Genomic DNA, 20879 nt, shown 5'->3' with positions numbered 1-20879 from the left:
ATACACTGAAAGAGTTAATGCTCTTTTTTTCTTTACTTCTGACATTTCAAACAAACGTTCAAAGTATCCCAAATAACGTTCAAAAAAACCCCACTACCGCCCATGCGGAACAAGCAGTAAAGCGAGCCATGAGTTTCAAATATTTTTCACCTAAGAAATACAATTAAAGACACAGCAAACTCTCCCCGTTTGTCCTCCTTTCCTCTCCCAAGGAGTGGCCTTCCTGGGGATGTTGGGGCGGCGTCTCCTGCTCTGCACGTTTTCAGAGTTTGCTTTCATTTATTTGGGGCCGTGATTCTCCGTACTTGGAAATTGACAGGACTGGCATCTTGTTATACTAACATATACTAACGTAACACACTAGTATACATTGTAACACACTAGTATACATTGTAACACACTAGTATACGTTGTATACTAACGTAACGCACAAATGTGCCGCCATGTGCCTTTCTACACGAACTTATTACTTTGTCCAGTTAAAGCAGTGGGATCTGCACAGCACAGGATTTTGCGGGGTCTGCTTCCCGCTGCATTGGCTCGAGGGTCACTTGCTGAGTACAGGATGAATTCTGGGGCCTTGCGGGGGCCTGTGGGATCCTCAGGGGCTGTGCATTAACCCTCCCGGCCCGGCGTACCTGCGACGTTGGTCACCCGCAGGGCTTCCTGGTTCTTGGGCGTCTTGGAGCGGTTCTGGCTGCGTTGCTTGCCCCCTGTGGAGCGGGTGCTGCGAAGGTGGACCTCCGTGGCCTTGAAGAAGGCCACCATGAAGGGCTGCTTGTTCTGGGGCCCGTGCCTCCCGATCAGGCCCGCCAACTTGGGGTTGATGCTCTGCCCTAGACCGGAAGCAGCCAAATGCACAGAAGATCAATTATGGGAGAAGCGGTGAGCCGGTGAGCGGGGAGGGGCCGCCCGGACACGATTTCTTTCCCGCCTCACGGTTCATTCACGCATCCGTTATCTGTCCACCCGGCGTGTATTTATTCGGCATTTACTCTGTGCCATGCTGTTCAGGAGCTTGGAACACAGCAGGGAACCGCACAGAGAAAACCTCCTGCCCTCTGGGCGTGCGGGCAGGTGGGGCAGGCAGGCTGAGGTTTGCAGGTCTCAGGCTAGCGGAAGTCGCATTTACATTTCATTGGCCCAAGCTGGTCATGCGATCCACCAGCTCAAGAGGTGGGAGAAGCCTGCTTGCCCGAGGACGGCGGGGACAGCTGCACACAGCCCTGGTGACTGCCACCCTAGGCACGGAGGGGCCGTCTGAGCGGAGGACTGCGTGACAGGGAGGGGGGAGCCATGTGGATGTCTGGGGACAGGAGTTCCAGGCAGAGGGCACTACCGAGGCGAATGCTTGGGAGGAGGGAGCGAGGTGGGTTCTCTCAACGAGCAGTGAGGACGCTGGCTGCCTGGCTGGAGCACAGCCTGGGGGGAGGCAGGGAAGAAAAGGGGTCGGGGGATGAATCGTGGGGGACTCTCAGGAGCACAGGTAAGGTCGGGTCCTGTGGGCAACAGCAAGCACTTGACCTTTACTCTGTTTACCGAGTCGAACAGCGTCCCCTCCCCACCAGCCCCCACCAAGTTCAAGTCCGTGCAGAACCTCAGGATGTGACCTCATTGAAAACAGCACCTTTGCGGACACAATCAGTTAAGATAAGGTCACATGGGCTCGGAGGGTGTCCTCAGAGAAAGGCCACACGAAGACACAGAGAGACACGGACCCACATGCACCCACGTGCATACACCCGGAGGGAAGGAGGCCAGAGAACACGGAAGAACAGCAGGGGCCCCCGGAAGCTGGGACAGGCAAGCAAGGGCTCATTCCTCGAGGCCTCGGAAGGGTGCGGCCCTGGGGCCTGCGGTCTCCAGGCTTTAGCAAGGTGCGGCCCGCTGTTTTGCGGCCCCCAGTTTGGGGCCTCCCGGAAGGCCCAGGAGACCGAGGCGATTGCGTGAAGTGGCAACCCCGAGACGGCCACCTGCTGTGTGTGACAGAGCAGCCCAGGTGTCCTGGGGGGGCCGGGTGGGGGGGCCGGTGGAGGCTACCGGGGCCGTGGCAGGGAGAGGGGACGGGGGGCTCCTCAACGGTCCATTTCTCAACTCCGTCTTTTAAATTCATTTTTCGTGTTTCATTTTGAAATAATTATACGGATTCACAGGAGAAGTCGCAGAAGAAAACGCACAGGGACGCGCCCCCCGCGCTCCTTCCCCAGTTTCGCCCAGCGGTCGCGTCACGGGAGTCCCTCCGAAGCTGGGAACCAGCAGATCCTGGAGGGACTGTGAAAAGACACAAGTGACAGAACTTGCTGAGGGACTGGACAGAGAGGGTGTGAAGAGGTGGGGACTCATCCCTGACCTTCCTGCTCTGAGCCTGGGCACCTGGAGGAAGGGAGGGGCCGTTTATGGAGGTGGGGAAACTGAGGCGGGCGTGGGGGTGGGGTGGAGAGAACCAGCCGGGGAGGGGAGGGGAGGGCGGAGGGCGAAAGCAGGTGGTTTCGCGGCCGCTGTCTGCAACGCCCACCTGACGCGGGAGGGAAGCTGGCGCGTGGGAAGCACAGCTCCTGGTCCGGGGGGAGAGACGGACCTGGGGCCAAACGTGCTCTGGCCCGGTGCCAGACGTCCCGGGTTCAAGTCCCGCCTCTGCCACTCAACACCCAGACGCTTCTCAGAGCAGAGCTTTGCGTTCCCCAAGTGCTGGAGAAATGCTGGCTCAGGGCAGAGGTCGGGGGGCCGTCTGGGTGGCAGAGAGGAGCTCACCTGGGGAGGGCGTGTAGCTGGACAAGCGTTACAAGGGCTGAGCCCAGGCATCCTGTCTCCACCACCGAGAGGACAGGGGTGCCCAGTCAGAAGGATCTAGAAGAAGCGTGGGCAGGAGGAAGGAGGACACCCAGAGGATATGGGGTCCTGGAGGCAGAGAGGAGAAGGCGGGCAGAATAATCTCGGTGTCCTGTGCTCTGCTGATGGGTGTGCAGTAGGATGGGAGCCGGGATCAGTCTACCTTTCGGCTGCGGCAACAAGCAGGCCATTGGCCGGTAGGGATTGATGTCCTGCCTCCTGGTGGTTAAGTATCCCAAAGAAGAATAAAGCAAGAGACAGGGGGCAAAGAAAGCCTATCTCACTCGCGAGAGAAGAGCTCCGAGAGGCTGAGTAACCTGCCCAAGGCCTCCCAGCTGGGGAGGGGCCGAGCCGAATCTGAACCCAGGCTGCGTACCCACGACAGGAATGCGTCACCCCGAGTTAGGCGAGAGGAGCCGGAGGCGAGCGGGAGCGGAGCTTCTGGAGGCCGCGGGCCCGTCCACATCTGGAATTAACTTCACCTGGAGCCCCCCAGACGGGCCCAAGTCAGGAAACCCAGCCTCCCAGGGACCAGACCAGCACCAGGGGGTTCGCTTTGGTTTTTTAACAGCCAGTGTTTAAAAGAGCAGACTTCCCCTGTCCACCACTATTTTACCTTAACCCCTTTAAACGTTCGGCTTTCCTGCATTCTTCAGCAGGGTTTCCTCGAGTTCATGCATTTATAATTCGAACGATTCTATAAAAGAAACCGTTAAAGCTGAGCCCCTAGGAATTGCATCTTGCCCCCACCCCCACCTGGAAGGCTTTCAGGGCAAAATAAAAATGCCTCGCCTGAAAAGCTGATGCCGATCTAGATACAGTACACGCGAGCGCCGTGAGCAGTGTGTGCAGGGAGGGGGTCGAGCTCGCCCTCACAGCTGTCGGCGCACAGCCTCGGCTGCGAAACGGGCAGACAGAGGGGAAGGAAGTGGGTCTTCAGGGGGTTTAAACCCGCAGCTGCCACTGACCAAGCCGTGTGGGCCGAGGGAGGTCAGGTTGCATGCTGGGGCCTCTAATTCCTCATCTGTGAGATGGGGATGATGCCATGGCTCCTGTCCCTGGTACCCAGCCCAATTTTCATTTCTGCAGCTGTGCCTTAGGGGTGGGCCTACGAGACAACAACTAGTCCTCCAGCTGCAGCGACTGGCTCAGGGGCGGGCACATGACCCAACTCAGCCAACGAACGGAGCGGAGGCACCCTGGAAGTTTCCTTTCCAGGAAGTCCCTGGACAGGACTGAGGCAGGAGGAGTGGACGGAGCCCCAGAAATGGCCACCAGTTAGAGACCACAGGTGGGTGACAATTTCGAGTGGGACCGCCCTGGTGGAAGGAAGAGCAGAGACACGGACATGGAACCTCTGGTGATATCCCTGAGCCACTGGATCAAACCGGTCCTGAAGCTTGCTTCTCGCCCCAACCACCGAGATGAATAAACCCCCTGTGACTGTTTAGTCTGAGCTGCCTGCCCGTGTGTCCACAGTCACACGTGTGCACAGGTCCTCATAACTGGGATTGTACTGTTACTGCCGTTTCCTATAAACCTGGTTTTTACGCAATATACCCTGGACATCTTTCCACATCGATGAAACACACTGACCTCATCCCTCGTGGCCACAGAGGAGCCTCACATCTGGAAATGCCTTTACGTCATCCTCTCCTGCCCGTGGACGTCTGCGTTATGTGTTCCAGGCTTCAACAACCACCTTGTTACTGACTCATTAGTTCATTCGGCAGCTATCGACGGCACGCCTGCCGTGGGCCGCCCTGGGCTAGGTGTGCACGTAAAACAGCCAGAACAACCCCCTGGGGGCCCACCGGGGCGGGAGGGGGGGTGGGGACGAGCTGAGGGACGGTGGTGATGGCCGAGAAGCAGTCTAGGGCAGGGGCAGGGACAGGGACGAGGGGGACTGGTCAGGGAAGGCTGCATAGTCACAGGGGTCCTGGGAGAGAAATGTTCCCAGCAGAGGGAACAGGAAATGCCAAGTCCCGGAGACAGGAACACACACACGTGTGTTTGAAGAACAGGGAGGAGGCGGGGGCGCCTGGGTGGCTCAGTCAGCTAAGCGTCCGACTCTTGATTTCGGCTCAGGTCGTGGTATCGTGGTTCGTGAGTTCGAGCCCCGCGCTGGGTTCTGCGCTGGCCGTGTGGAGCCTGCTTGGGATTCTCTCTCTCCCTCTCTCGCTCTGCCCCTCTCCCACTTACTTTTTCTCTCTCTCTCAAAATAAATAAGTACATAAACACTTAAAATAAAAAAAAAAAAAAAAAAAAACAGGGAGGAGGCCAGTGGGGCTGGAGAGAGAGAGGGAGGGAGGGAGGGAGGGAGGGAGGGAGGGAGGGGGCCCGACGATGAGGCTGGGTCACTGGGGGCCCTGGCGGGGGCTCTGGATCACATTCTAGGTACGATGGCGGCCACAGAGGGTCTGGAGAGGGGGGACATGGCCAAACCTCTGAGGCCCGCTCAGGGGGGTATGTGGGGTGAATGGTGATCTGGAACGGAGCCCCCTCCCGTCTGCTCTCCTCTAGACCCCTGCACTTGGGTGGCCTCTCTGGGCCCCACACACATTGTGCTGCCCTCCATCCAGCCCGGCAATTCAGGGCAGGGTGGTCCCCTCCACTCACTGTCCCGGCACAGGACAGGGCTCGACACTGGCCAAAGCACGTTCACGCAGACGATGGCAGGAGGCACTCAGGCCAGCGGGGGGCACCTCAGCATGGCAGACGTGCTCAAGGAGCACCCTCCCTGAGTCCTGACAACAAACGCTGTCTCCAGACATCGCTAAGTGTCCCCTAGGAGGCCACATGTCCCAGTGGAGAGCCACGGCTTTACCCACACTTCCCTAAAGTGAGCACCTGTTCTCCTGGATGGACATACAACTGGAAGTCATTGCCTTCCAGTTTTTAGCTGCAGAATCCTAGAGACAATGTGGCGTTTTCCCAAGACAATTAACCGACCAGGCACCTAAACCATTCATCTTTTTTTTTTTAAGTTTATTTAAGAGAGAGAGAGAGAGAGAGAGAGAGAGTGCAAGCAGGGGAGGGGCAGGGAGAGAGGGAAAGAGAGAGAATCCCAAGCAGGCTCCGCACTGTCAGCACAGAACCTGACGTGGGGCTCGATCCCACAAACCAGGAGATCGTGACCTGAGCTGAAATCAAGAGCCTGACGCTTAACCGAGTCACCCAGGCGCCCCTCATTCACCTTTTTACAAGTATTCACGGTGCGCGGGCCAAAGCCCCACACTGCTCTGCACCCCGGGGGTTATAACCAGGAACAAGACAGGCCCAGGCTCCCGCGGGGCCCCGTGGAGAAGGAACAGAACAAGATGTAGCGTGATTACACCCGGGAGAGAGGAAATTTAAAGCATATGCCAACCTCCGTGGGTATGTACCTGCGAAAAGTGTATTTTTATTTTAATGCCCCCGAAAAAGGGCCAAGAGAGGCTCGAATGAAGGACGGGACACGTGGGCGGGCTGGGGGAAGAATTTGATTTCAGTGTATGATGTCACAGTTATAGCACACACAAGCACACGTGCTCGTTTTGATTGTTTCTAAGTGTCCAGGGCGAGTCACGCTAGATACGGAGTCGGGCCACATGCGCCAGGCAGAGGGACGGAGGTAGGGGACATACCTGGTCTAGGCAGGGAGGGCAGAGAAACCCAATACTTTAACCATAAGGTCTGTATCCTCGGGGAAGTCGGAAACGATCTAGAGTGTAGCTAAGAGTTAATAGGTTAAAAAAAAAAAAAAGGAAAAAAACACCTGAAGATTTGCCCAAGTCCAGGGTTGCCAGACTTTGCAAATGAAAATACAGGATGCCCGGTTAAATCTGAATTTCAGATAAATGACCATGTTTGCAGCACGTGGGACACACTTACACGGAGTAATTGTTGGGTTTTTATCTGAAATTCAAATTTAACGGGGCGTCCCGTATTTGAATCCGCCCAGAGGTGCCCCGCAAGCTCGGGGAGAAAGGTTTTCCCGATGTGCGACAGTAACTGATGCCTGGGGAAACAGGATGGCGGGGACATCTGGTCCACCCGACGGGCAGGTTATGGGGCCAGGGTGAGGGCTTCGCCGGTTTCTTCTTTAGTAGAACACACAGCTGGCCTCTTTCGTGGGGTGTTTTACTTCTGTTTTTGCTTTCTGGGCTTTTTAAACTTGGGGTTTTAAGTGAGCATGTAGTAAAATGACATTTCTCGTATACAGAGCCGTGAGAAGACTCACATGATCACCACTTCTGTCAGGATGCAGAGCGGCCCCCAGTCAGGATGACCCCACGACAGAGGACGATCTAGCACAAATGTCAACGGTGCCAAGGTGGAGGGGCGCCCGGGGGGCTCCGTCGGTGGAGCGTCCGACTTCGGCTCAGGTCACGATCTCGCGGTTCGTGGGTTCGAGCCCCGCGTCGGGCTCTGCGCTGACAGCTCGGAGCCTGGAGCCCGCTTTGGATTCTGTGTCTCCCTCTCTCTCTGCCCCTCCCCCCCACTCACGTTCTGTCTCTTTCTCTCTCTCAAAAATAAACATTTTAAAAAATGCTTTAAGAAATAAACACTTAAAACAATAAAAAAAACCAAATACTGCCAAGGTAGAGAAACTCTGCTCTCTAGACCTGCTCTCCCTCCGTTTACCGCCTACTCACCATCTGTTTGGATGCTTTAATGGCACAGTGGACGACCTGTGACGGAGCACCTCTGACCCACAAAGCCTAAAACCATTGCTACCCGGTGCTTTACAGGAACTTTGTAGGTACTTAAAAGTTTGCTGACCTCTGCTCTAACCGACCCTGCCTCCACATACCCCCGACCGTAAAGGCGACCATACCTGCCCCCGAGACGCGACACTTTTATGGTCTATTACCTGCCAATGAACGCGTTCCCGACAGAGTCGGTTCTCCGCGGCTGGTGGCTCACAAGAAAGACGAGAAACCATCCTTCCGGCCCCTTTGCTCTGCGCCAGGCACTGCGCTGAGCCCCTTCCGTGCGCTGCTCCAAGCGGCCTCCTGACCCCATGTTTACGGGCGGGGAAGCGGGCTCCAAGCTGTGAACTTAATCATCAGACCGTCGCTGAGTCCGGGTGGACGGAGACGCAGGGAGGAAAGATTGCCCAGGCACGGATGTGGGCGACACGCGGAGCCTCAAACGGCAGGGGAGGGTTCGCCGAGGCACGGGGGCGGGCGACAGCCACCACCGGCAGGTCCTGGGATGGCACGAGCAGAGTCCACACGCCCAGCCCAGAGGACGTCCCCCCAGAACCGGCCCGGGGCACAGACGGGGGCCTCTCGGGAGAGGAGAGAGCACAGCCTCATCACAGAGAAGGAGCATCTTGGTTTTCCTGTGGTTTCCTTGTTTTCCAGGCCCAGAGCCACGGGCTCCCCTGCGGAGGCCCGAGGCGTAAGAATGCGCTTTGTTGATTGTGCAAAACGCCGGTTCCAGCCACTTGTCTCGATGGCCCAAGGCCCAAGTGACAAGTGAGAACGCAGTTAACGCTTGTGACATCTGCCTGGCCTCAATCACCCAATGTTGTCCCGGCCCCTGCTGCCCACCCAGCCCTGGAAGGACCCCTCCCAGCCTCTGGGTCACCAAGGCCTCCTGTTTTCTCTCCCTCGGCCTCTGGAGAAACAGGATGTGAAGCAACACCAAGGGCAAAGGCACCTTGGAGCCCGCTGCGCTGGGGGCGGGACCAGTCGCCAACCTCGGCTCTCTGGGGCTTTGTCTCCCCAGCGGCCCTGGGCGAACGGCTCACCTCCTGGTCCCGTCCCAGCCGAGCATCGCACTTGGGACAGCATACGCCCCCAATCCTTTAAATGCCTCGCAATCCCCAGAAGTGTGAGACGGGCCAGGGAGGCCACCGCATCGTCCTCTTGAACTGGAAGGGTAGGGCTTCTAGACGTCGCCCTCCTGGGCCTCCCAGTGATTTCTTCTCTCTACAGGGGGGAGGAGGAGGACCCTATAAAGAAGGACAAATGCTGAAGTCCTTGTCTTGGGAACAAGGGACCAGGTGTTTTCACGTCTGTAAGGACAGAGGCATCTCTGGCCCAAAGCAACGTCTCCATCATCTCCCGGCAGCTTGGAGATGGAAGGCGGCCCCGGGAGAACCACGGGCCCTGATCTGGAGAAGCCAGAAGCAGTCCTGGGAACCTTCGAGGCTCTGAACTTGTCTTCACAGCCTGAACCTTGACCCTCAGCATACGGTCTCTCCGCTTTCCACCTTCCTACAAGAATGTGGGCGAGGTGACGGCAAAATCCTTCAGGCCGTAGCCCCGGTGCCTACAACAAATCGCTGCCATACCAAATGTGTGTTGAGTGAAGAAACGCGTATCCGGTGCAGGCGGAGAGGCTCGTAGCTGCAGGAGGCTGGTTCTAACAAGCAGGTCTGACGGGGCAGGGAGAGTCCGGCGTCGCTCTCCGGCCTGGGGGGCAGGGCCCGGGGCCAAGCTGTCCGCGGGCACCGTGCCCAGGCCCGCGGTACTTTTAGGGGCCCGTGAAATGTTTTAACGTCTCTTAAAATCGGAAGACAAAACACAAACTTTTTGGGGTCGCAGAAAATGTTTTCATTTTTAATCCGGCCAGGATTATATTCATCTTTATACTAACGTGGTCATAGAACATAATTTTTGGTGTTTTTTTTTTTTTTTTTCTTTAATGGAAGGAAGGAGTCCACGAAAGTCAGATGCAGCCCTGGCCGCTTCTGATGGTCCTGCGGGAAGCCCACGGTCTTCTGGGTTCCTTCCCAAACAGCTTCGTTCCCAAGGAGGGACCTGCAGGCGGTCCTGGGCTGTCTGTCCGGACGGCCTGGCCGTGTACCCGGCGGGCACCCACTGAACCACACAACCCTCCCCCGGCCTGGGCCCCGCTGACCACATTCCTCGGACGCGGTCCCGCAAAGAGCGAGGTTGGGGGCGCCGGACTGGGAACCCGTGGCGGAGCCCCCGGTCTGCCCAGGGCACTGGGTGCCTTCAGGCAAGTTACCCCACCTGCTGGGCCTCGGTTTCCTCCCCTGCTCCCCTGCTGACAACCCCCCAGGCGGGCCACCGCGAGCAGCGAGCACGGCGACGGCGATCTCGAGCACACGTGCGGTTGGCCAGGGTGCCGGGCCCAGGACTCAGCATTTTACCGCAAATCCATTCATGTCTTCCTCCCGGCCATCACCGCGCCCGTGGAACAGACGAGAGGACGAGGCATCGAGAGGCTGAACCGGCTGCCCCAGGAGCAGGGACTGGGGCCGTCGGCTCCCGAGTCCGCGGGGGTGCCACCGGCCGGTCCCGCTTCTGCTCTGCGCGGGAGCCCCGCGCCGGCCGCCTGGCCCACGGCGAGGGTTCGGCCCGCCTGGCACGGCAGGGACGGCCCCCCGGTCAGCGGGCCAGCCCTCCACTCGGGTGGCACCGGAACGCGTCGGAACCCCTCCGTCGGGGCTTGCTCGGCTCCTCTCCCACCGGCCCCGGGAGCGGGGAGCACAGCCTGGGTGGCCTGGGGGCGGCCGCCGCTCCTCCTGCCTTCGGGACGAAGGGAGAGACGGGGAGACGCCGGCCTCCTTCCCACGGCGTCCTGCCCTCGGACGAGACGATGCTCCCCAGTTGGCTCCTCCTGATGAGCCACAGGTGCCCGGAGCGTTTACGAGCTTCTCCCCCCAACGGGCCCCAGCCGTGCCGCCCCCGGGGGCACCCGCGGGAAGGCGCGGCTGCAGGGACAGGGACCGGACGCCCGCTTCCCGGGTGGTCCCGGGAGGGATCCGGAGACCCTGCGAGCGGGAGGCTCACCCCACACCAAGCACCAAGCTTCTCAGAGGAGACCTGTGGCGTCTGTGCCTCGCCAGGATGGAGGCGAGCTCACCAGCACTGCTGGCATCATGCCCATTGCACGGGCGTGGCAACTGAGGCCCCCGACAGGGCCCGGGCTCCCTGTTCCGGCAGCCGCCCGGCGGGCTGCAAGATGCTGCTAGGGTCTGGATCGGGGTGAGATGCTGTACCTGACTCGGTGCCCCCTCCCCTCCCCTCCCCTCCCCAAGGGCCGGAGACACCTGGAACTCGGCTTGCCCCGGGGGGGGGGGGGGGGGGGCAATCCGTATTCTCTACGAGCCCCCCGGGGGATTCCGATGGACAACTGCAGAGCCAGGAGCCCGTGGTTTCAGAACCGCCGGGCTCACCTGCCTCTCATCTCATCCCCGAGAAGATCCCCAAATTCACAGCCCCCACCGGCCACGGCATACCTCGGCTCCCCCCCGGCGGGCTGAGCGGCTGGTCCCGCCCTGACCCAGGCAGCCAGGCCAAACTTGTCTCCGTGGCAGGTACGGTGCCTGGACGGACCGGCCAAGTCCCCGGGGGGGGGGGGGGGGGGGCGGCATCCCTGCCCAGCAACCGGTGCCCGGCGTGGGAGGGGACGGGCGGGGAGGAGACGGGCCCGGAGTCAGGGGTACAGCTTCTGCTCCTCGCCCTGACTCTGGGCAGCAGCTATGACCACTAGGCTACACCACCCCCCCCACCATAGACGGAGAGGAGTTCCCAGGTGGATGCCGGAAGAGGGAGCCGCACACCCTCAGGGGCCTCGGCGTCCTCCCCTGTGCCATGAGGAGCTGGACGGCGGCATCTGCCTCGAGGCCCCGTGGCGGGACTTACGAGGGACCACGGCAGACAGTGCTCTGTGCTCGGCTGCTGCCTCAAGCTGGGCAATTAAGCCCTTCACTTGCATGAGCTCATCTGATCCTTCACCACCACCCTGGACGGTGGAAACTATTATTAACCCCACTTTCCAGAGGAGGGACATGGAGTGACTCACCCTGGGTCACATGGCTGCACACGGCCGAGGTGGGATTTGAACCCGGGGAGTCTGGCCTCCTGAGCCCAAGCTTTAACCAGCAGGCTAGGCCATCTCAGTGGATGCCAAGCCTCCCCTTCACGCCAGGGGGGAGCAGAGGCTGGAGGAAATAAGCGTACAAAGCCCCAGACTTTGGGGGAGAAAGACAGTGGCAAAAACTAAAGAGAACAGGGTTGGTTGTCCCTTAAGAGAAAAACCAAACTTGGGCCGCCTCGAGCCAGCAGGGCAGAGAAGCACAGGACCCCTTAAGGTCAAGTTGGAAGGTCTAGCCAGGATCCACAAGTCCAGGGAAAGGGATCAAGCCTACCTTAGCCTCATTTTTTAACCTCACCCCCCGCCCCCAATCTGCTCCTCAAAAGCTTGTAAGTAAAAAGCAGAGTTGAATGACTCCATTGCCAAATACGTTTGGAATTCCTCTACGCTATACTCCCCATCAGGAAACTCCCAATGGACATTCGCAAAATAAAGGCTCTGATAAGTCCTGCAGAGAAACCTGCTGAGTGTCTCCAACCTAGCATTTCTCACGCTTCACTGATCATCAATGCTTTCCTTTACCCCGGGACATCCTTGAACACTGCACAGAACGCAGTTTGAGAAGTTCTGGCAGACAACAGGGATTGCACATTTTGTCTGTAAATAATCATCGGAAAATAGTAAGTATTTTCAGCTTTGTGGACCAGAGTCTCTGTCATAACTACTCAACGCTGCTGTGATAGCACAAAAGGAGGCCTAGACAATATGTAAATCAGTAAGCGTGGCTGTGTACTAATAAAACTTTATGACCACCAAAATGTGAATTTCATGGAAGTTTACATGTCATGAAATAGTCTTTCTTTTTTGATATCTTGCCCATTTAAAAATGTGAGGACTATTCTTAGCTCACAGGCCACAGAAAAACAGGCTGCAAGCTGAATTTGGTCCATCAGACATACAGCTTGCCAACTCGAAATGTAGCAATGGAAAACTTCAGCACTTCTAGGAACCGCCCCCCCAGCCCCCCCCCCCCGCCCCGACCTTAAGTGTCATGGAAAGGGGAAGGAGAAGGGAAGGGGGGGGAGGGCTCCATCAGGAGAAAGAAAACCACTGGAAACAAGACAAGCGTGGCCCTAAACTCTGCGGCCCGTCCCACATGGTACATGGCCTTAGGCAAATCTCAGGTAGAGAAGGCAGCCCGAGACCAAAGCGGTGGCCTCTGACGGGAAAGAAAAGTGGCCAAGCCCAGGAGGCGTAAACGAAAAGGTGATACAAATTGGGCGCATCACCTAAATCCGTTGGGTAAAACCTGGCATTAACCACAGTAAAAAGAAAAAGTAAAAACGGGCAAAAGAATTTGCAGCTCCAAGCACAAAGGGCCAGCTGTCCGTAGAATATAAAGAAAAAGACCAACGCTCTACCAGAGGGTATGAACGGATGGCACACGGAGGGAAGCTGCGGGCCACGCACAGGAGGAAGGGCTGAGCCTCAAACGTGAGAGAGAAAAGCAAAGCAAACCTACAGGGTCCCATTTGTCGCCTACCTGATGTGCAAAGACGGACAAGTTTGGAAACGTGTCCTGTCAAAGAAGGGGGAACGGGTGCCCTCGTGCATTGCTTGGGGGCGGGGGGGGGTGTATTGATCCAAACCACAGACAGCGTCCCTTTCGGGAATTTATCCCAGGGCTACACTCACTCAAGCGGACGAGGACGCTTAACCGACCGAGCCACCCAGGCACCCCTTTTTTAATCGTTAAAACTTTGTTTTTAGTTTGTTTTAGAGACAGAGAGAGAGAGAGAGAGAGAGAGAGAGAGAGAGAGAAGGTGAGGGGCAGAGAGAGAGAGGGAGGGAGAGAATCCCAGGCAGGCACGTACCTGTCCACGCAGAGCCCGACGCGAGGCTCGATCTCCCCAACAACGAGATCGTGACCTGAGCCGAGATCCACAGTCGGACTCTCCGAGCTGCCCCCAGCTCCCCATTGGGGCACTATTTTAAAACCCCTTCTGTATTAACTCACGTAATCTCAGAAGCACCCCGGAGCCCTGGGCGTTGGGGATGAGGAGGCTGGGAAAGGTCAGGGAGGTTGCCCAAAGTCACACAGCGAGCGAGCGGAAGAGCTACGAACGCTCCACACGTACACACACCCACAACAGCCTTCACACGAACAGGGAAGCTCTTTAACAGCTGAAAAGGCCCAACCTTCAAGGTGAGTCGCCAGGTGAAAAAAAAGCCAGGCGGCCAACGCTGTCTAGACTATGGTACTGCCCGCAGGGGAAAACAGATAAATAAAAGGAACACAGAATGTACGTGCGATGGTGTAAATCCCCAGAGGGCATCTCTGAAAAGACGTCCACTACCATGGGAACAGCATTGGCGCTGGAGGTGGAGTTCAGCTACAGAAGGAGGTCACGGGGCAAGTCCACACGGGTGCACGCATCTGTAACTTGAATTTGGAGCCACTGGCAAGTATTACCCATTCTGAAATAAATGTGTTCTTCGTTTGGGTGTGTTTTTTTTTTTTTTCCTTAAAGCTGGCGTAAGGAAGAAGCTACCGACCCCAGAGCCGCCCCCCAACTTAATAAGAAACACATTTCGGGGGAAGAAATGGGCGCAGCTAACCCCACCCTGGCTCCCACTCGCCGTCTGTCCGCCCTCGTCAAAGACGGGGGATCTAAGGCGGGGCGCGGAAAGCACAGGGGAACGCAGCCAACAGCGGAGTCTCCAAGTACTGGGGGTCAGAACCACATTCGGGGTCTCCTGGAAGGGGCTTCCTGCCTCGCACCAGGGCTGAGGTCCTTAACCACGGGCAATGTGGCTCTTCAGGGAACATTCGGTAACAGTTGGAGACATTCTGGGCAGACTGGCCTCTAGTGGGTAGGAGCCGGGGACACGGTTCAACATCCTGCCATGCACGGGACACCCAGGATGTCCCATGTCCCCAGGTCGGGGTGCCTGCGTCAGCGCGTCTCACACAGTTATGTGCGCTCAGGCATCACCCGGGGCTCCAGTTAGAGTGCCGGTTCTAGGGCGCCTGGGCGGCTCAGTCGGTTGAGCGTCCGACTTCGGCTCAGGTCGTGATTTCGCGGTTTGTGAGTTCGAGCCCCGGGTCAGGCTCTGTGCTGACGGCTCGGAGCCTGGAGCCTGTTTCAGATTCTGTGTCTCCCTCTCTCTCTGCCCCTCCCCTGCTCATGCTCTGTCTCTATCAAAAATAAATAAATGTAAAAAAAAATTTTTTTAAAGTGCCGGTTTTAGGGGCGCCTGGGTGGCTCAGTCGGTTGAGCGACCGACTTTGGCTCAGGTCATGATCTCGCTGTCCGTGAGTTCGAGCCCCGCGTCTGAGCCGTCAGCCCAGAGCCTGGAGCCTGTTTCAGATTCTGTGTCTCCCTCTCTCTGACCCTCCTCCGTTCATGCTCTGTCTCTCCCTGTCTCAAAAATAAATAAAACGTTAGAAAAAAAAAATTTTTTTTTTTTTTTAAATAAAGTGCCGGTGTTAACAGTGCAGGCCTGGGACGGGCCAGAGTCTGTGTTTCCGCGAGGATGTCCAGCCCGCTGGTGCGGGGACCTTGCTCTGCACAATGAGGCCTCGCCCAACCCGGTGTGGCCAACGGTGTCATCGTCTCCTGCAAAGGGGCAGGTGCTACTCTTGCTTGGGATCAAAATGCGGACAGCGAGCACTGCTTGGTGGGGGTCGGAGGAGCGAGCCCTCCCTGGATGGGAACAAGCATGAACTTGCTGCTGAGCTCCTACGTGAGTCCAGGAGCACAGGCTGTGTCGGAACCAGAGGGGTGGTGACGGGACACCTACCGTCCAAGGTCTCCACGCAGAGCTGCAGGCCCAGATTGTGCCGTGGGTTGACCACCCAGTGGTTGCTGGTGGCCGTGATGTCGAACACCAGCCAGCCCTCCTCCGAGGCCCAGAGCGTGCGGCTGTCCAGCAGGAACAGGTCTGACTCCCTACAAAAGAGGAGGAGAGACGCGAGGCATGGCAGGTCATGGCTCGGTCAGCCCTGTCACCAGCCGGCCGCCGTTGGACAGAAGGACCGTGGGGAGTAGGGGAGGTGGGAGGAGGTCCACCGGGCCCCCAGAAGCGGGTACATCAGAGCAAGATCCAGGGCTGAAGACCCCTTAGTAGCTGTGATGGAAAAAGGGAGTGTAGAAGGGGCACAGAGAATGCACGCAGGGGACAGGGCGCTGCTCCAAGGCGAGCTCACCCTTCACACTTGTTAGGGGGGATCCCGATGGGAGACAGTACAGGAAGGCAGGCATTTGCAGCCTCTGTGTTGCCTGAACTCTCAGGGAATAGAAGCTCACATTTTTTGGATTACTCACCATTTGCCAGGCATGGCCTGGAATACACATATTACCTCATTCAATTCTCACGACCCTAAGGTGTAGGGCTATTATCATCGCCACGATTACGGTAAAACCATGACTTGCCCCAGGTCATTTAGGCAGGAGTTGGGGTGTGAGCTCAGGCAACCGAGCACCGGTACACACACTCCTCATCTGCATGCCGTGCAACTTCCTCCTAAGCCCACCACGTATGAGGTGGTGGACGCCTAGATGGGCATTAATGGAGACAACCCTTTAATCCTCTCTTTCTCACATTTTGCAGTAGCAAAATGGGTAAAACTACAACTGATGTTGTAGTGGATGAAGGATAGGTGGATGGGTGGATGGATGGATGGACGGATGGGTAGAGGGGTGGATGGATGGGTAGAGGGGTGGATGGATGGATGGATGGATGGATGGATAGAGGGCTGGATGGATAAAGGGGTGGATGGATGGATGGATGGATGGATGGATGGATGGATGGACAGATGAGTGGATGGACAGAGGGATGGATGGATGGATGGATGGATGGATGGATGGATGGACAGATGAGTGGAAGGACAGATGGATAGATGGATGGATGGATGGATGGATGAGTGGGTGGATGGATGGATGGATGGATGGATGGATGGATGGATGAGTGGATGGACAGAGGGATGGACAGATGAGTGGAAGGACAGATGGATGGATGGATGGATGGATGGGTGGATGGATGGATGGATGGATGAGTGGATGGACAGAGGGATGGATGGATGAGTGGAAGGACAGATGGATGGACGGATGGATGGATGGATAGATGAGTGGGTGGGTGGGTGGATGGATGGATGGATGGATGGGTGGATGGATGGATGGATAGATGGATGGATGGATAGAGGGGTGGATGGATAGAGGGGTGGATGGATAGAGGGGTGGATAGATGCATGGATGGATGGATAGAGGGGTGGATATATGGATGGATGGATGGATGGATGAGTGGATGGATGGATGGATAGATGGATGGATATCTGGATAGATGGGTGGATGGGTGGGTGGATGGACAGATGGATGGATGGATGGAGGGGTAGATGATGGATAGGTGGATGGATGGATGGATGGATGGGTGGATGGTTGGATGGATGGATGGATGGAAGGATGGACAGATAGATGGTGGGATGGATAGATGGAGGGAGGGAGGGATAGATGGGATGGAGGGGATGGATGGATAGATGGATGGGTGGATGGGTGGATGGGTGGATGGGTGGATGGGTGGATGGATGGATGGATGGATGGATAGAGGGGTGGATGGGTGGGTGGATGGACAGCTGGATGGATGGAGGGGTAGATGATGGATAGGTGGATGGATGGATGGATGGACGGACAGATGGATGGGTGGATGGATGGGTGGATGGGTAGATGGGTGGAAGATGGATATGTGGATTGTGGGTGGATGGATAGATGGATGAATGAATGGTTGGATGGATGGATGGATGGATGGATGGATGGGTGGGTGAATTTTTACATTCATAGTTAATAGAATTGTAGTATACAACGTCTCATGACATTCTGCACAGTTTTACTCGTAAGAATTGAAAGTTTCAACATTTTGAGTCCTTCAACAATCAGTTAAAAATTTTGAACCCCCACACTGTGCCAGACACTGGGGTACAACGGCGAACGACACCCTAACCAGCCCCTGCCCTGGGACGTCGACCATCTGCACCATACCCGGAGTGATCTAATTTTCCTGGGAATTAAGGCGAATTTTCTCTGCTCACACATAAAGGCCTGAGATCGAGTGACTGTTTATTGAGCACTTACCACGTGCCAGACTCTGGGCTGAAATGCCTGACCAGCATCCTATCAGCACTGAATCCTTACAACAACTCTATGAGGTGGATAAAATTACGTGTGCCATTGTGCAGATCTCAAGACTGAGGCTCAGAAAGGCAAAGCTGTTTGCCCGGGACTGCAGGGGTCACTGTGTGCTGAAACACGGTCAAGGCGGGATCGAAATCCAACCAGACTACCTGCCAGTCAAAGCTTGCAACCAGGGACGCACGCGGTTCATCTGGACGCTGCCGTTGCTCGGGTGTGATTGTCCTCATTTCAGAACCTCTGGCAAATCAAACTCATTGTAATACAAGCCATTAAGCCATCGGCTGGCACCGAGGAGCAGACGCCCCCCCCCCCCACCTTAGATGAAGGGACACATCTCCTGTCATCCCTCTTCTGTGTGGCCCGGAGACTCCACGTTTGTGAGGTCGGCCGAATTCTACCTCTGCTGCGTGCCGTAACGCTAAATTAGACATGTACCAAGCCCCTTAATGTCTACGAGAGTCGTGAGAAGGCACGCAGAAACTAGATCAGTGACTTTAGCCGGTGTTTCAATTTCCTTTATCGCAGAACCCACTGGAAACGTATGGGGAGGTGAACAGGTCACTCAGAAAAGCCTACACAGGGATGGGGAAGCGGCACGAGCCAAGGCAGGTGTGAGGGTGCAGGGCTGTCTCATCCGGCCCAGCTGTCGAAGGCAGGAACTTAAGTTCTAGTTCTCTCTATGCATCACCCCATCCCAAAGTCTGAGAGCAGAGAACCCGGTTGTCTTAGTCGAGTTGGTGCCCAGCCCTTGGCCATGGGAGGGCTGGGCGCTCCACAGTGACAGCATCATCTGGACCAGAAGACGGAAACGGGGCGGGGGAGGAGGGGTCATCCCCCTCCACCTCCCCTAACATCCCACTTTTTAAGTGACACCCAACGATGGCCGGAACCCGACTCAGAAAATGCTGAGGTATGTTCTACAGGGCGTGTGCAAGAAACAGGACTGCCGATCTCCCGGCCAACAGACGGTGCAGCGTCTCGGCCAGCCACTCGGAAGTCCCCGAGGATCTCAGTCCCCTCGCTAACACAGAGAGATTATGGAAGCAAGGACAGCTTTTCGTTTTGTTTGTATTTGTCCTTTTTAAGCAATTTAAAATTTTTGAAAATCTTTATCTCTTTTCGAGACAGAGTGAGAGACGGAGCGCGAGCAGGGGAGGGGCAGAGAGAGAGAGACGCAACACAGAATCGGAAGCCGGCTCCGGGCTCCGAGCTGGCAGCACGGAGCCCGACGCGGGGCTTGAACTCACGGGGCGCGAGATGGTGACCTGAGCGCAAGTCAGCGCCCAGCCGACTGAGCCACCCAGGCGCCCCAGGGACGGCTTTTTGGAGCCCCGAAGTCTTTCTGAAGACCCTAGCTTTGACTGCCACGTCTGAACTGAACCAAAACGACGAGATAGTCTTTCCTGACCGCTTTACTTCCACCTCTGCCCGGCGCCCCGTTACAGGCAGATTCAGAACTGCTTTGGGGGATGTTCCAGGCAGATCGCCAGCTTACAAAGGAGAGTTTCGCGCCGTCTTCGCCCCCCCGCGTGCCTCGGTGGCTCCGCTGGCCATGCATCGCTGCCAACATCGTCAGGGAACCAGTCAGCTGCTCCCAACGAGACACAGGCAGAGAAGAAACACCGCTCAAGCCAGCACAGCTCCCCTGCTCCCACACACTACAGCACGGAAGTCGCAAACCTGGGGCGGGGGGGGGGGGGGACTCTGCTGGACGCCGCTGTTTGCAAGAAAACGCGACCAGATATCTGGAGAGGCCCTCACGGACGGGAAAACACCACGAGGAGTCACTTAGGGCCACAGAATCAGGCCTTCGAACGGTGAACGCCTTGCCAAACGATACTGAACGTTCTTCTTACAGGCCGTGACACCCCGCGCCAGATGTTACAGGGAGCGTTGACTCATCCGTGAATCAGCGGGAACGCACCGACTCCCCGCCCCCTAGCCACGGGCTGCAGTCTGTTCCAGGCTGGCTTGGCAGGGGCAGAGTCGTCTTCGAAGGCACGGGGGCAGGAGAGCCTTGGCGAGGCGGGGAGAGCGGGACGCTGACACGGGCTTTGCTTCTGCCCCGACGGTCCGGGCACGAGGCGGGCCCGGACGAAGCAACGGAGACGTCACTCTGCGACCAAGTCTGGAGGGAAAGGTGGGCGACTGGCCGTTTCCGGCCAGCACGTCGAGCGTCTTATCAGAGCACAGCGGTTCTCACGCAGAGGAGGAACCGGAGAAGCCCTCGGTGACGTGGCATTTACCCTGAACACGCTGGCCTCCTGGAGCCGGCCCAGGCGTGAGCAGAGGCCGAAAAGGCTCAGGGTGAAGGCCACCCCCCCGCCCCCGCCCCCACCCCGGCGCTTTCCTCCCGCCAGTTCTCTGGGGCTCCCGACGGTAAGAGTGGTGTTCCCATTTTACAGATGAGGACGGTGAGCTCCAGAGAGGCGAAGCCAACTGTCCATCCGAGTGACCTGGTAAGCGACAGGACCGGGCACAGCATCGGAAGTCTGAGCACACGAGCCCTGGCACGTCCTTAAATCACCCTCTCACCAGAGGACAAGAGACACGGGAGGTGGTCGGATGCTGCGTTCACACACGTTCCCATCACAGCATAGCAGCGGAGCAGAGAAAATACTAGACGGGTATGAGGTCTGGGTGGTGGGGAAGGGAGGAGAGTAGGTCCAGCCAGCCGATCCCTGGGCCTCAGTCTCCTCCTCTGTCAAATGGGGATAACGCGACCTTCTTCGGCGACGGGGAGACCCAAGTGAAGACCAGCTCAGCACCAGACTCTCGAGGCTCCGAGGGGCCTCCCTGGGCTTACGTGAGCCACGCAGGGGCCGGTTCCCTGCGAGACCGCGGAACTCAACCTGCCTTGGCCCCAGACGTTCCGTGACTTCCCAAGAGCCACAAGTCAACAGACCACGTATCCATTCAAAGAATGTTCACTTGGGACTCCAAAGTGCATCAGGCAACTGCATTAGGATGTTTACAGTTGTAGGTTTTCTGCAAATAGGGCCACCGGCAACTCCTCCCACCGCTGCCCCTACATGGAGCTCCCCCGTAAGTCAGTGGGTCTGTTTCCCGCCTCTGAAGTCT

The 20879-nt window shown here is 57.3% G+C and overlaps 1 protein-coding gene across 1 annotated transcript in view; it reads right to left on the bottom strand.

Annotated features, from left to right (window-relative positions):
- BMP7 (bone morphogenetic protein 7) overlaps positions 1–20879 on the bottom strand; it is a 90835-nt gene that overhangs the window by 14425 nt on the left and 55531 nt on the right. Inside the window, exons 3-4 of the mRNA XM_030309338.1 lie at positions 15415–15563; positions 639–836 (exon numbers count right to left, since the gene is read on the bottom strand). Of these exons, the coding sequence (XP_030165198.1) occupies positions 639–836; positions 15415–15563 (347 nt within the window). The remainder of the gene's footprint in view (positions 1–638; positions 837–15414; positions 15564–20879) is intronic.

The sequence above is a fragment of the Lynx canadensis genome, chromosome A3 (genome assembly GCF_007474595.2).
Source record: "Lynx canadensis isolate LIC74 chromosome A3, mLynCan4.pri.v2, whole genome shotgun sequence".
Classification (NCBI taxonomy): Eukaryota; Metazoa; Chordata; class Mammalia; order Carnivora; family Felidae; genus Lynx; species Lynx canadensis.
The sequence above is the reverse complement of the archived record's forward strand: the minus strand, read 5'-3'. Positions and strand labels throughout refer to the sequence as shown.